The 16,925-nt window shown below is 37.6% G+C and overlaps 1 protein-coding gene across 1 annotated transcript in view; it reads right to left on the reverse strand.

Annotated features, from left to right (window-relative positions):
* Nucleotides 1–2,687: 2,687 nt before the first annotated feature.
* The window catches only part of LOC136715787 (Kv channel-interacting protein 2), a 116,333-nt gene continuing 102,095 nt past the window's right edge, over nt 2,688–16,925 (reverse strand). The window contains exons 3-8 of the mRNA XM_066693168.1: nt 12,044–12,113; nt 11,303–11,373; nt 9,099–9,206; nt 4,566–4,670; nt 3,254–3,316; nt 2,688–2,764 (exon numbers count right to left, since the gene is read on the reverse strand). Of these exons, the coding sequence (XP_066549265.1) occupies nt 2,717–2,764; nt 3,254–3,316; nt 4,566–4,670; nt 9,099–9,206; nt 11,303–11,373; nt 12,044–12,113 (465 nt within the window). The 3' untranslated portion in view covers nt 2,688–2,716. The remainder of the gene's footprint in view (nt 2,765–3,253; nt 3,317–4,565; nt 4,671–9,098; nt 9,207–11,302; nt 11,374–12,043; nt 12,114–16,925) is intronic.

Below are 16,925 nucleotides of genomic sequence, written 5' to 3' on the forward strand. Positions count from 1 at the left end.
GATTCAGACATGATTGAATTCAGTATTGTGTATATATATATATATATATATATATATATACACACATATACACCAATCAGCCATAACATTATGACCACCTGCCTAATATTGTGTAGGTCCGTCTGTTGGATCGGACCACACGGGCCAGCCTTCGCTCCCCACGTGCATCAGTGAGCCTTGGCCGCCCATGACCCTGTCACCGGTTGAACGCTTTTCCTTCCTTGGACCACTTTTGATAGGTACTGACCACTGCAGACCAGGAACACCCCACAAGAGCTGCAGTTTTGGAGATGCTCTGACCCAGTCGTCTAGCCATCACAGTTTGGCCCTTGTGAAGGTTGCTCAGATCCTTACGCTTGCCCATTTTTTCTGCTTTTAACACATCAACTTTGAGGACAAAATGTTCACTTGCTGCCTAATATATCCCACCCACTGACAGGTGCCATGATAACGAGATTATCAGTGTTATTCACTTCACCTGTCAGTGGTCATAATGTTATGGCTGATCAGTGTATATATATACATATATATATATATATATATATAAACATACATTGAAATATTTAAATCACTTTGACCCCCCCGCCCCCAATTGGAATAATTAACTGTGAATAACTTGATTCTCTGCTACGACATTTATATTGACACAGAAGAGATGTAGACACGTGTATGTGCACACACATGCATCCTCAAAAACATGTTGCTGTTAGGCCATCTACTCCTGTTCATGCTGCAAGTTTCACAGCGCAAAGAGCAGAGCTAGAGCATTGTAGGAAGGACTGATGTAGCTCTCATTGATAACACCATGGAGCTCACTAGCACCCAGTAAGACACAGGGGTTATTTTTATAAGGCAAGCCAAGGACACCCTGGCTGATTTACAGCAGTGCTTAGTCAATTAGAAGTTGACCCATGAGGAATTCATATCATAGTCAACTATTACTTCACACAGAGAGTTGTTATAATCTGGAACAAACTCGATGAGGTTGAAGCCGACAATTTGGGAACATTCAAAAATTGACTAGATGTGATCCTTAGATCACTTCGTTATTAAAGGACACCAAACGAGCACAATCAGTCAAATGGCTTCCTCTTGTTTGTAAACTTTTATATGTTTATTAGGACATCCCAGATTGTAACTAGCACTGGACTATTGCCCCTAACCTGTGCTCTGTGCAGAGGCTTTTGCCAGTTGAGCAAGTTAAATCCAACATTTCAAAGCTAAAGCAACATTGTTTTTTAATTGCTGCTATTGTCAAATGGTTAATACCTGAATCCTTAATTTCTCAATATTCTCCTTTCCTATTTCCAGTGCTCAACATGGGACAACTGAGGTATCTATTGCTGTTGCTGTCACAATAGTTTAAGTAAAGTAACCCAGGTTCTGTATCTCTGATTATACCATGAATTCTGGATAGTGCCCTATATTACAGAGTGCCTGGATATAAAAGCCTGTATGTATGTATGAGCTGAAGTCACTTTGATGTGACCTGTGGCCATACCCAGCTAAAGCTTGGATGGAGATCACAAGCTCCTGTTCTTGTGAATGCCAGGCTCTAACATCCCAGCTCTCCAAACTACAATCACAAACAGCACATTTACCTACTTCTACCACCTGACATGGCTATGATATTGAAAGGTTATAGCCGAGAAGTATCTTTGCAAATGGGAATGGATAACTGGGATGTTCTGACTTCATTGGAACTCTGCAGGATGTTCAGAAAGCCATTTAACATGGATTTGGTTCTTCATGTGTACTGGGTATTGCAGCATCTTATTTATAGTTCAGACTAACTCAATGGCATAAATCAGGTTGACCCTACTTACTATTTCAAAATAAGTTTGTTCAGAGATTGTGTACCAATGCTATTTAATGATACTGTTTAGTTTTTTCTAGATGAGAAAGAAAAATAAATCACTCCACATTTGCCTCCACAGTGGAGGCAAATGTTTGATGCTATGATAGAATCTCTTCAATGCAGAGAGCAACCAAACATTTTGTGCCAAATATGTTCAGGTGACTGGCTTATATTGCTTATTTTGCTAAATGTATTTCTTAACCAGCAATGATTGTATCAGACTTGTAGATTTTAGTCGGAGTGATATGGAATGTCACAACACAGATGCACATGTTGTATTGGCTGCAGTAACAAGGCTGTCTGTAGGAGAGCGGAAATGTGGGAATCAGAGAAAATGGTAAATATAACTGGAGCGGAATAAAGGTAGCCAGACAAAAGCACCCATAGATTAAAACAGAGGCAGGCTTTGCAGTGTTTTTTTATAAGATACTTAAGAGTGTAGATTAGTGTTGTCATGCTATTTGTTTAAAAAAAAAGTTAAAAGAAATCAGTTATTGTCACCAACAGCGTAATCAAGTTATATTCTAGTTGCTTAGAGATGCTCACTCTCTTCTCTCCACCCTCACAATTCTTCTTTTAGGGCTTTTGAATAGACTGGAAAAGTTTCTGGTGGAGTCCAACCAAAGAAAAGACTTTATATAAATTTAAAAAAAAAATTCTCTCCCTCTCTTCTTAGCTTCTGTTGCCCCTGCGCATGTGTGGGTTAAATGAAAACAGAAACAAGAATTCCCCATACCCCTTTTCATCAGTAACAGGAAAGGCTGCCAGGGGACCAGATGAGAGTCCAGACTGCACACAACAGGGCTCGACATCCTCTCCCACCCCCCCACCCCCCCACTGTCTCTTCTGCAAACCATCCTAAATCACATTGTCAAACAGCTGCATGGACCTCATGATGTTCTCATCCTGAGGAGAGGGAAAGAATGCAGACAGTGAGGAACAAGAACAGACTTGTACTTCCCTGAAGGGTGAGATTCATACAAACCTGTCAATATAATACTAAATGCTTATCAGGATCCACAAATAATTTGATACTTTTACATACATCTCATTTCAGAGGCTCTTACTGTCATAGGAAGTGACCTAGTGACCTCTAGCACAGATACAACCACTCAGCCCTGATAATCTCAGTTATTATTAATATTATCATTATTTTATGTATTGATGTTGAGATCAAAAGGTCACTTTATGATGCATTCAGTGTGTTCAGGAAGAGTTACAATAGCCTCTAAAATAACAGGTGCATGTACAATGATAAAATAAAGTCCTTTGTAAACAATTTTATCGTATTATTAAAATATGACAAGTAAACAATTATTTATATATGTTTTATGTATATACTACTTTCAATTGAACTACCTTTACTCTGTAAAGACTCTGAAAAAAAAAATCTACCTTTTGGCATGATTCAATAAACTCTTCAATAGTCACAACTCCATCATTGTTTTGGTCCATTTTCTAAAAAACAAAATAGACAGTTAAGTAATCTTTAAGGCAGGGGAAGAAATACAAACAATTCAGCAATGAACAGTTCATGACTTAATTAATTTTATTTTGCTTGACTGAATTAATTATGTAATGCTATACTGTATCTATCTATATCTATTTTCTATCTGTCTGAGGGGTGGAGGTGGGAAGGATTTTGAAATATCTGCTTTTGTTGTAATTTGTGTCTGAAGTGTATGTGTGTGGGGTGGGGTTCTTTAAACTGTTTAACTGAGATTTTAGGTGGTGTGTGGGGTGTGGGGGATGGGTGTGGGAGTGCTATTTTTATTGTTTTTCTCTGTTGTGGATATGTGTGGAATGGGCAATGTGATGTTTATATGGATAATATGTTTATTGAAATTGATTAATGAAGTATATCTACCCTGTTCTAGAGGTGTTGGTTGTGGCCTTTCCCATTATGTTTTGGTACCATAACAAATAATATAAGAAAGCTACGGTCTGCTAGTTATAAAACACTTTATTTAGTTCTAAGATCCTTGATTCCTTAGTTTTGAACAGGGGAGAACAGCTGACAGAAACATCTTTCCATTATTCAAAATCCTGACAGGTACTGCCACAGTCTACCTACACAAATGCAACACTCTCAGCAATGTAATCCAAGGGCCAAGAGAAGGAGTCTATTTAGTGAAATCTTCTCAGGAGTGCATTAACCCAGGAGACCTTAAGATTGAATGATAAACTCATCCACTCAGCGATGAGAGCACAGAGTTGGATGTAGAATGAACACCTGGCCCCATAATCACAGGACACTATGAGACAACAAAGACTTTTGTTTTTGCCCTAAACCTGAAACAAATTAATAAGTAAACCGAATATTAAACCTATGATAAATAATTGCAAAGCATAATGCAATCTTGAATATGTTTGGTTTAGATTCTTGATTTGAATTACTTAGGTATTATTTGTAGTTATCTATATATATCATTTATATTTAAATGTATTATTTATACTGTAATATTAAATTGGCCTAATGTGAACAGACTCTCTCAAAACTAAGTTGTTTATATGTAAAAGAACATGGTCATGGACAGCAGAAATGCCAGTCACAGTGATTAAGCAACAGTATCAATTTAGCAAAAGTGTAATATTCAATCTACTCTATAATTTATTCTTTAAATTCCTGTCCCATCTCACATTGTCCAACGATTTTAGGTCCAGATGGTTACCCTTGGCCTATGCCGGGAGTGGTGAGAAGAGTCACCTGGAAGAAGTTCTCCACATGTTCCCTGGGAGCATCATCCTGCATGGTAGGGTAGGTGTACTTCCCCATCATGTCATAGATAGACTTCATTATGTCCATCATCTCCTGCAAAGCACCAAACACTTTTTGAGTCACAGGAAAAGGATTTCTTCTACAGCTCAGCTACACTACTTGCACGGGTAGACCTGGGTCAAATAGCACTATTTATTTATATTTCTGTATTTTTAATTACATCAAATACCGTTTCAATTTTGTATTTGAAAAATTACAAATTGTATCTTGTTTGGTAATTACTAATTGACTATTTGCAAAAACTTTGTAAAAGTATTCAGAAGTATTTGCAAATACTTAAATTATGTATTTTTACTAGTATTTGATATTCTCAATTTTCTGAGAATCTGTCATCACCCCTGCATGTGAAATGGCACCTGTAAAATCCAAGATTGTACAACACTTCATCGTGCCTGAAGATTTTGAGGGAAATGTCAAAGCGACATGTTTCTTCCCATCTAGAATTAAATACTGAGGGAAGACACTAGAAATAAAAACACCTCAAACCATGCAGAACTCCCCCTTCCCATACAGTTTCTGCACTTTTTGAAGGGATGCTCTATTTGGGAGAAATTGAGATTATGATAACTGATCAAGGTGGTGCCAAAACTTCCTGCATTGTATTAAAGTGTATACAATGTGAAGCTGAATTGTTGCCTTTTTTGAGTTGGCTTGTTTCCTTAATCTTTTCAGAGTGTATATACTTTCCTTGCCCTTCTGAAGCTATTATCTTCTCACAAGAAATACAGTGCTACACACCCTCAGCTACTGGGGAGCACCAATAGTTTGGCCAGTGTAATTTCGGAAAACATGTTGCCCATTAATCTGTTGCAGAGTACATCATTCAAGATGTTCTGTGAAAGTTTGGATCCAAGCTCCATGTCTGGCACCAGTGTTTCCTACAGGATTCCCTACAGGTGCACTGATTGTTGTAGGGGGGCCCGAGGGCATGCCCCCTGGGAGACAGTTCAACAGTTCTCAGAAGGTCATCTCTGACTTTTTGACCCATAGGGAAGTCAGTTTAGCTCTATTTTTTATTTAGTGTGACAAGAAATCAAGAGTAGAATTTTTAGTTTGTGTGCAATGATGAATTTGTATTCTAGCTTTTCCACTTGGTCTAAATGTTGATATAAAGTGAAATCTAGACAACAAATAGATAGTAAGACATGTTTAGTATAATAATATAAAGACAATAATAACTAGAAAAATAACTAATTCCCACTAACCAAAGCCCAAAGTAAAAAGTCACTTATAGCTTTTAGTACAATCTAAATACATTAATTAATATTGAACTGTAACTAACTAGTGCTTAATGACCACTGCAAAGTCAGTATTAAAATGGAAAACAAAAACGGAGTATTATTTCACAATTTGGTCCACAATTTGGTCCTTCAGTTGTGCAAGCTGTATGCATTTAGCATTATTAAACAAGTGCAGACGGAAAAGCACGGGACAGCGCTCCTTCATACAGTATCATTAGCTACAAGCTATACGATTGGCGACACTTTCGTTTGAACAACTAATGTTCAACAAGCTTTTGCGCTGTTCATTAACTTTGCAAGGAAAACAATATAGATCTATATAGAATCAATGTCTCATTCATAACATACAGTATAGAAAGTGTTTTCAAGCTAAATCCTACAGTAGTTGGATAGCTACCTGGTCCCTTTACTTTTCACCTCGGCTTGCTAGCTGGTAACAACTGATACCACGGAATAAACCAGCACTACTCACTTTTGTTTGTACATAGCTCGCGCTCTAGCCTAATAGTAGGAGGATGTGGTGGCTTGTGAGCACTGCACATTGAACCTGGATTGCCTAGTAACCCCACATTTGTAAAGGAATTGCCAACGATAACACAGTTAACTCAGACTGCTATTCAACAGTCGCTATTCAGCCAAAATATAAAATTATTCAGCAGTAGCACATCAAAGTAAACACTGTGGTCACAAAAAATGCAAGTAACATGATTGCTGCCTTTGCTCATTTTGAAGATGAGCCAGTGAAGAGAACCATGATGAAGAAGAGGAAGAGCATCCTGTGAGTTCAACTGATCTAGATAATGTTTACATTCCTCACCATGAGAGGTACTTTTCTCATACACTGCAGCTCATCAATAAAGCTGCTGATAATCTCAACAAGGCAATCTCAAGAGTTCAAACATTGTTTCTCACTATCCCATGTCAGCTGTTGCCCAAGATCTCTTTGAGGGGAAAAATTATCTGCAACCTGCCAGTGCCATATGATGGAATTCTAATCTGAAAATGGTCAGGTCAGTTATCAAGGCAGGTGAAGACAAGGTGGACACACTGCCTGTCTCCAAACTATCTCAGCATTAAAGTGCATCCTCAGTGAAGCTGTAGACAATCCTTGAGATTGCCACATATTGTGCACAGGGGTCAAATGTGAGACAGTTAGATAATGTATCAGGGGGTGTTTGAATCCCCTTGGCCACTGTTCTTTTAAATATATTGGTTAACTGGTGAAAAGCCTCAAGGAAGCAACTGCTAAGCGCCAAATTGTCTCCATCCTAGATTTATGCTTCAAGTTGGCATGGTGTACTGCTACTGAAAGTTCTGCCTTCAGAGCAGAAACAACCACTGCTGAGGTTGAAACACCCAGTTTGTCATCCAGTCAACCTCCTGGAAGCCCTCTGGATAAATGTTTTGGCTACATGGATCAGCCATGCAGAGATCCTAAGGAATCTCTAACCATTAACAAAGAAGCTGAGGTGTGGAGAGGTACTCCTCATCTTCTACCATTTTCTGACCCTCAGTTCTAGAAGACAAAAGCTGGGCTTTATCCAACTCACAACAAAACTGCTGTGGAATACATGCATATTAAAGCATCTTCTGCAGCTGTGGAGTAACTTTTAAGCATAGGTGGGCTTGTCTTCAGGCCAGACCGCTGCTGATTTATGACCTCATGTTTTTAAAGTGTAATAATGCAACATTTATTGATGTGAATGGCTATCTGAATATTTTCATTAAAACATTTTAAGGCCTATTGTGCAGGTTTGTTATTCAAAGCTGAGCTACTGCATGTACCGCCGGAAAAATATGTACCTTGTGCACATAGTCAGTGCTAATAATCATACTGTTACTACAACACAAATTTGGCCATAACATGACAAAGAAGGTAGAGACGTCTGCAACTCAACATTTACTTTCAACTTTCTTGATGTGTTGGTAACTGTATACCATATTTGGTGTTGTGCTGAGTTTGTTGTAATACAAATTATTGTATTTTCAAATACAACCCATAAATTGAAATACAAATAACTGAAAATACAGAATATCAAATACTTGTGGAAATACATATTTGAAGTATTTACAAAATATATGCCCCTCACCTGGAACGCACTTCGGCAGCTTCCCCCCACCCGGACTGCACTACAGATGATTCTCCGCCCCCCCCCCCCCGGGCCGCACTTCAGCAGCTCCCCCCCACCGGAATGCATTTCAGCAGGGTGCCCTTTTTTTGGCTTTAGCCCCTGCCCCCTAAAATGTCTGTGCACGGCACTGCCTATAATTATTGGCAGCTGTTAAATTACTTAAGGTCATAACTATTGGATTTTGCTGAGTAACTGAAATATCAGCTGGGACATGGGTTGACCTTAATCTGGGTTCAGGAAAAACTACTTTGGAGAAGGAGTCTCCAAGCTTAGTACTGTAAAGCTACAGAGTTTTCATTTTTTAATATTATATAATAATTATTGACTTAACTGATTTCTGTTCCAACACAAGCTCTCATGTATTCAATGAATGTAATTATTTTGTCAGGTAGGCTAGTCTAAGACTGTAACTTTTTAGTTTTAGAATTACTAACTTACAATATGTTTATTACTCAATATATTGAACCCACAGAATATTTCAGAATCTGAAGCAGAGTGTTACATTTGTGCAGTTAATCATTTAATTAGACCAATTAAGAAGCCAATAGCTTGGCTGGAACAAAAAACAGAAGACACAGGATTGGAGTCTGACACCTGGCTTAACTGGTCAAGAATAACTTTATTTTTAGCTACCAATTAAAGATGCCCATAAGGCAAGATGGATTCAGGCTCTCCCAGTTGCAGACATTAATTTATATAATAGTTTTAAGAGAATGTATTACCCTGGTTCTGGAGAGTCTTGTTCCAGTAGGATTGATAAGAAACCTTTCAACCATCAATTATATATATATATATATATATATATATATATATATATATATATATATATATATATATATATATACTTTATTTTTATTTTTTTATTATTAAGTGTAGAAGGAAGAAACACCTGAATATCATTCGGCCTATATGGACCAGAGTTCCTTTAATTGAACAAGTGACTTAACTGATTGATTGGTTAATTAGTAAGATATGTTTGCCAACTTTAGAAATTGGTGACTTAGTACTGGACAATAAAACGAAATGGACTGGGGATTTCTAGAGACAGAATTTAATGACAATGTGTGACTCAATGTAGGTGCCAGTACCTCTTTGGTGATGCAGCCGTCCTTGTTGAGATCGTAGAGGTTGAAGGCCCAGTTGAGCCTGTCATTAATGGAGCCCCTGAGAATGATGGAGAGGCCCATGACAAAATCCTGACAGAGGGCAACACAGGAAGAATTTGTCAGACAAAGCTCTCATTGTCACTTTGCCCCCTCATGTCTCCAATCAATATAACTCCCCTCTTACTCTCTGCTCTTCTGTTGCTGGATGCTTAGCTTTCCCCTTCCCTTTACTATCTGCCATCACACCCTTCAGGGCTGGAACTAGTGACCAAAGAACATCAGAACCAATGTGCCATCTCTTATCACTTTTCAGAGCCTCCTCTGAATTTACCTTTCCACAGTGCACGTGCAATACTACAACATTATTTTTGTTTATTTCTTAGTTTTACAGGCCTACTACAGACCTGTATCTCATTTGCAATATTGGTACCATGTAACACACTAATACAAAAACTAAAAATCCAATCTGAATCTGAACCATCCTCACATTACATTTTACCAAAGTTCATGTATTGGAAATAGGGCTGGGCGATATGGCCAAAATACAGTATCACGGTATTTTTCAAATTTATGACAGTATGACGGTATTCTCTCAGACGACTGAGCCAATTTTTCCAGTTTTTACCACTTTTACATTCTAGCTGATAAACAGTATGCATTTGCTTATGAACCACAAAGTGTTTTATAGTTATTTTTTCAGAACCTCTGCTAAATGCATTTTTCATATATAATGTAATTATAAGACAATGGACAATGTACAATAAAGTAAAAAAAACAAGAAACGGAATTCTTTTTTTATTATTATTATTGATTTCACACCCCACACAGTAATAGTGAATAGTTCTGACACTTAGAACATGCTCTTCAAAGCCTTAGGTATTGAAATATGCATGTTTTTTCAATAAACTATATACATAACACTGAAATAATGCACCTTTTTTGCAAACAATGGCAGGCGAACATTGAGATTGTATTTACCCTGAGTTATTCAGGTCCCTCAGACATGCCATTGAGCAAAGCTGGGCCTCTCCAGGAAGTGGCAGAGGGGCACCTGGCATGCCAGGGGGTCTTGTTATATATTCTGCTGACCTTACAGTGCTCACAGTTCCTGCTCAAAGCAGCAGGGCTATATTGAGGGTGTGGTGTGTCCAGAGGCACAATTGGCAAAGGTGTGTTATTGTTCTGCCTGTGATCCAGTGCACTGTGAGTCTTTGTTTTGTCCAGTTGCACCCCAGGGGGGCTGGCAGGGGTAAATCTGGGCAGAGTGGGTGCCCAAAGTGGATCAGCTTCTGTTTTCCATTGCTGGAAAAAAATAATCTAATTCTGTTTATTTATTTTTTTACATTATTGCACATTTTCCATTTATATAATATATACTGTATTATAAGTACATAATACATGCATACATGCATAGCTGAAGCTGTTCTGAATCCATAGGTATCACATACTGTATATAGCAGTAGCATCTATTATAGAGTTATGAGCTGAATTGTATAAGCCTTGCCCCCTCCTCTGACTCTGCTCAGTGTCTGTAACCCAACACTTTTCAGCTGATCTGTTCCCCTGCCTGAGACAGGGTTTTATTGAATTGGCTAGTAAAAAAAAGCAGATCTGCATGGCACATGACACACACAGTAACATACTCTCCATTGGTCAATTCCAGCACCATGTGCTGCTTTCTCGTTTCTCAGATAATTAATACTTTGTAATTGATGCCCCCAATTTTGGGCGGATCTGCCTAAATGAGGCAGCATTCATTCCAAAACAAAGGCCGCACTGAGAAGTGCAGTTCTGTACAGAGATTCAGAGACGCGTGTTTCTGCGTGACGCCGACCCCATTGGAGAAGCCGTGCAGATCTGCGCAGATCAGCGGAAATCTGCGTTACATGAACACTATCGGATTGATCAGATGCGTCTCACGTCACACAGTGCAGTCTCAAGCAGCAAGTTGTGATATACGCGAACGCGATCAAGTTTATTGACAGCTGAATGCTATGACTGAATGACACGCTAATTAGTAAAGTATTCAATTTCGCATAGAAAACTTAAAAATACCGATATGAAGGTATAGTAAAAGTCCAAACCGGTCCGTAAATGAATACCGGTATATCGTTTTTTACGGTATACCGCCCAGCCCTAATTGGAAAGGCTGTGAGCCTCACAATGGACACATACATTTGTCTTACCTCAAAACTGACAGATCCATTCTTGTTGGTGTCGAAAGCTTCAAACAGGAAATGTGCGTATGTACTTGAATCTGCAGGAAACAAAGGATTAGAAGAAAATAAAAGTTCTAAATAAAATATCTAGCCTACTTGATTTTTTCATCTGGTCCTGGCCTATGAGATTTTATAGGGGTTTTCAATCACTGGCCCATGTTACTCTTGATTTAAAAAAAGTGTTAATGCACTATACATTTTTATCCCCACCCCCAAATGATCAAATCTGATACAAAGATACAACAATAAACAGCCTATATGGACCAGAGTTCAACAATAAACAGTACAACAATAAACAGACTAATACAATTTATAATAATAAGTATAGACACTCTTTGATCGATATAGGCTGATGGTGATGGTAATGATTTATATTCTTGACATTCACAAACCTGCTACAAACAGAGAACTGGTTAAACCAATCCATGCTTAATGTGTTTTCATAAACCAGTTCAAAATTCTAAAATAATAAAGAAAGTTGCTGCTCTTATCCCACGCCATGTTCCTGATGTTTAGAATTAGGACAAGGACCATGGAGCAAAAGGAAAGCAACTCCTTTAAAATAATTATTCAATCCACAAGTAATACAAGAGTAAAAATAATCCATTCTCTAGGTACAAGCAATCTATTCCCTCCGATTGATAAATTATTTTTAGGAAACAGATTTTAGGGTGAGAAAGAGATAGAGAGAGTACAGACAGCACTCACCTCCCTGGGGGAAGAACTGGGAGTAGATGATCTTGAAGGTTTCCTCATTGACCACTCCACTGGGACACTCCTGCACAACACAGCACTGTTAAACCACATACACAATATGTGATGAGCTTAAACTACAGTCAAATTTCAACTTGACAAGGTTCTATTTAAACAGATTTCAAAATGTGTCCAATAACTACAACTGAGCTGACAGTCAAAATTGGGACTTTCCTCCTAAAAGGAGGCCCAATCACATGCATATGGATGGTGTAATTTGAAAGGAAATTGCTTGAATTTTCTTTATATATACTCAGAACATAGCTTGGAGTAACACAATACACATAAAACAAGATAACACGCAGAAACTGTATTGTATTGTTTCAATTTTCAAAGTCATGTTTCACATTGCCTAAAGAAGGCATCTCTATGTATAGCTCACTGAATCTCCACATATCCCTTCAATGGCATGTTGACAACAACAATACCAATTTGTGTGTTGACAGGACAAAGAGAACCCACTGTATGAGGGTGTTTGTGAGCGATGTCTAAGTTGTGTCCAAACTAGGGCTGTCAATCGATTCAAATATTTGATCGGTTAATCAATAGAGTGAACCTGTTACGTGACCTACAAGTGAGCTTCTAAATCTGTGACCAATGCTAAGAAAATAAAGTTAAATAATCATAAGTGATAATTGGACAAAGTAATTTAACTACCATAATGAATGAAGTAATGGTGAAGTTTGTTATTGAACTGAATCATTATATTAAAAAAATCATAATGTTATATTAGGTTTACAGTTAGTCGTGTATTTAGAATAAATATAAAATATTATTTTAATTAAAGATTGCTTAAAAAATACCAGTTGTGAAAATTAAAATTATGATTATGAAAGTTATTATGTAAATAACATTATCATTATTTTTATTTTATTTTAGCTTGTCCGCAACTTGAATTTGGATGATTATGACTAGTTTGGCAAGTTGATCAGGATCATGGTGATACAAATGCATGAACTATCATTGTGCAGATCCTGATCAGAATGCATAAATGTGTGGGCTGATTTGGATTTACACTGAATGCTTCACAAAATAAAAAATACTGATAATAATTATAAAAATTAGTTTAATAAATAAGTTTTAGTTGAATCGAGATTGGAACCTGACAGAAAAAAACATTATTAATATTTTAAACTTAGTGATGCGTAATAAATACTGATGAAAAACACAATATATATTATTGTTTTAAATCAAATACACTTCAATTTCTAGATATGAGAAGTTGATTGCAATATTTGACATGGTTAATTGCCATGATCTTTTCTGATTTATATATAATTATTAGAGCAGATCTGCGTGTTTGCCCCCAGAGACAGTCACCCTGGATAAAGGTGTTAGCTAAATAAATACTAATAATTATATATAAAACAGAATGGTTCAAATGACTGTCTTTGGTACCGGATTATCACAGTGAATACAGAGGAGACATTTGTATATCTAAATGTAAATTGTGGCTGTGTTCTCCCAATATTTTTCAAATAAAACATTCTGCCTATGATAATACTGTATGCTTGTACGTTAATGTGTTATTTCAATACTTTCCTAATTATTTTCACAGGGTTTAATCTGGCCATGGAAGACCTCTGGCTGCAGTCCAGAATACAGCCGACTGTCTGTTAGGATAACGTTTGCAAATTCCAGTATTACTCCCCCTCTCCCTCTCTCCAATTTTTTTTACTTAAAAATAATTAAATAACCCAATCAAATGTGTGACATATGTGCTGCGTTCTGAAGGCAAGTATCCAATCAGAAGTATCATCGTGTTCTGCCCTTGGGGCAGCGCTGCCCTCAGAGCAGCATTGGTTTCCAAAAACTCAACTGAGTGTGACTGTACCGTTGCACAATGAGACTGTACAGTATGGTTACACATTCCTCTTATGCAGCGATGCTACTGATATCTTCGAATGACTTCCTATATGCTGGCTGAGATGATCACTTCCTGTTTCCTTATTTAGTTATATTGAAATGAATGAACAAGTGAGCAGAAAGTGATAATCTTGGGCTACATACAGGAAATAATTTGCAGATATCTCAAAATGATTTAGAGATGATACAGTGAGGGAAAAAAGTATTTGATCCCCTGCTGATTTTGTACGTTTGCCCACTGACAAAGAAATGATCAGTCTATAATTTTAATGGTAGGTGTATTTTAACAGTGAGAGACAGAATAACAACACAAAAATCCAGAAAAACGCATTTCAAAAAAGTTATAAATTGATTTGCATGTTAATGAGGGAAATAAGTATTTGATCCCCTATCAATCAGCAAGATTTCTGGCTCCCAGGTGTCTTTTATACAGGTAACGAGCTGAGATTAGGAGCACTCTCTTAAAGGGAGTGCTCCTAATCTCAGCTCGTTACCTGTATAAAAGACACTTGTCCACAGAAGCAATCAATCAATCAGATTCCAAACTCTCCACCATGGCCAAGACCAAAGAGCTGTCCAAGGATGTCAGGGACAAGATTGTAGACCTACACAGGGCTGGAATGGGCTACAAGACCATCGCCAAGCAGCTTGGTGAGAAGGTGACAACAGGAAGAAACACAAAATAACTCCCTCGGTCTGGGGCTCCATGCAAGATCTCACCTCGTGGAGTTTCAATGATCATGAGAACGGTGAGGAATCAGCCCAGAACTACACGGGAGGATCTTGTTAATGATCCCAAGGCAGCTGGGACCATAGTCACCAAGAAAACAATTGGTAACACACTACGCCGTGAAGGACTGAAATCCTGCAGCACCCACAAGGTCCCCCTGCTCAAGAAAGCACATGTACAGGCCCATCTGAAGTTTGCCAATGAACATCTGAATGATTCAGAGGAGAACTGGGTGAAAGTGTTGTGGTCAGATGAGACCAAAATCGAGCTCTTTGGCATCAACTCAACTCGCCGTGTTTGGAGGAGGAGGAATGCTGCCTATGACCCCAAGAACACCATCCCCACCGTCAAACATGGAGGTGGAAACATTATGCTTTGGGGGTGTTTTTCTGCTAAGGGGACAGGACAACTGCACCGCATCAAAGGGACAAAGGGCATTTTTTGAAATGCATTTTTCTGAATTTTTTTGTTGTTATTCTGTCTCTCACTGTTAAAATACACCTACCATTAAAATTATAGACTGATCATTTCTTTGTCAGTGGGCAAATGTACAAACTCAGCAGGGGATCAAATACATTTTCCCCTCACTGTATCTCTAAATGAACAGGAAGTCGTTTGCAGATATCTCTAAATAAACAGGAACATTTTCAGATATTTTAAATGATTTGCAGATATCTCTAAATGATTAAAAGATATCTGCAAATCAATAAGAGATATCTTTAAAAATCACTTTAATTAGTTATCTGTAAATGGTTGGATACTTGCTTTTAGAAATTCAATTCAAGATATCTTGAAATCATTTAGAGATATCTCAAAATATTTAAATATATATTGAAATGCATTTCAGGATAACTCTAAATGATAATTTGGCTTACCATAGATTTAGAAGGGGGGGTGACCCCACCGAGATGCTAACAGATCCCTCAAATTAAATTGGATTTCTTTGCAAATAGGCTTGTTTTGTTCAGAACACCCTACCAATTAATGATTAATAATTAAAAATATAATGTATATTTAATGTTCTATCAAACACAGAGACGTTCAGATCCAATGATATAAAATAGTTTAGTAATAGTACACTGTAAAGAGAGTTTTTTGAGATGTGTACTGGTGTGTGTTGTTTCTACCAAAACGTGAATAGTCTTGTTTTGATCAGTAAACTGTCTGGTTGTAGAATATGTCAAAGCTGTCAATATTTTCTGAGATGTGTTATTCCAACTCACACCATGTAACCCAGAATTTGGAGGTGGGGTGGGCGATTTCTTTTTTGTTTTTTCACATCAGAGAATGCGTGAGCCCATTAGAACCCTGAGAGTCTCAGCTTTCATGGGATACCAAAACACTCAACGAACAACACGATGGTGAAGAGTACACTTCATATTAAACAGAAACACACGTCTTTGGTGCCCCTAAGGGTACAGACATGGGACAGACATTAGTTGTATTTTATTGATTTATGCCACATATTTGATCAGAAACAACACTAACCTAAGAACATTTTTGACAACACTGCATCAGCGTTCTTTGAAATATATTATTAATGTATCAGAAATATAAATCAGATATGTATAAACTATTTTACCTTATATATTAATGCGGCACTTTATAATGACAAATTGGCTATCACTATTACTAGTAGTAGCAGAAGAATCTGTAGTAACCAATGGCTTGCAAATTCTTACTTCTTAATACATGAGTATCTGTTGCATGATTGGAAGAAAGCATGGCCTCTCTTAATCAGTGAGGTGCAGTTGTTTTATCTCTAGTCAGGTACAAGTGGGATGGTGAAGTTTCTTATGGTGGGCACGAAATAATACCTGTCTGTCCCCTTGGGGTCTACCAATCATGCACATGCATCATTTAATGTTGTGCTGTACATGCTAGCGTTTGGCAGACACAGGGAAGACAGTGGGATAAGAAATCATTACACCCTGTTTGGAGGGAAAGGGTAAGAACAGTCCTGGATTTTGTTGTGTGAATTAACCTAGAGCCAATTGAGTTTATGCAATAATTGTTGTCATTGCCTTGCATTCAAAGTTTTGGCATAGACAACGGCCAACAGAATCCAAGTTACAGAGCCTCTGCCTACCTTTTGCCTACAATGCTACAACAATAATTGAGGATGATCAGACTTGATCATACATAGCTTAGTGGTTCTGTTTATATCTATTTAATTTGTATTATTGTTAATTGTGCACAGCCTATATACATCCTTATACATCCTGTATCTATTTCAGATTT

Source organism: Amia ocellicauda, chromosome 20 (genome assembly GCF_036373705.1).
Source record: "Amia ocellicauda isolate fAmiCal2 chromosome 20, fAmiCal2.hap1, whole genome shotgun sequence".
Classification (NCBI taxonomy): Eukaryota; Metazoa; Chordata; class Actinopteri; order Amiiformes; family Amiidae; genus Amia; species Amia ocellicauda.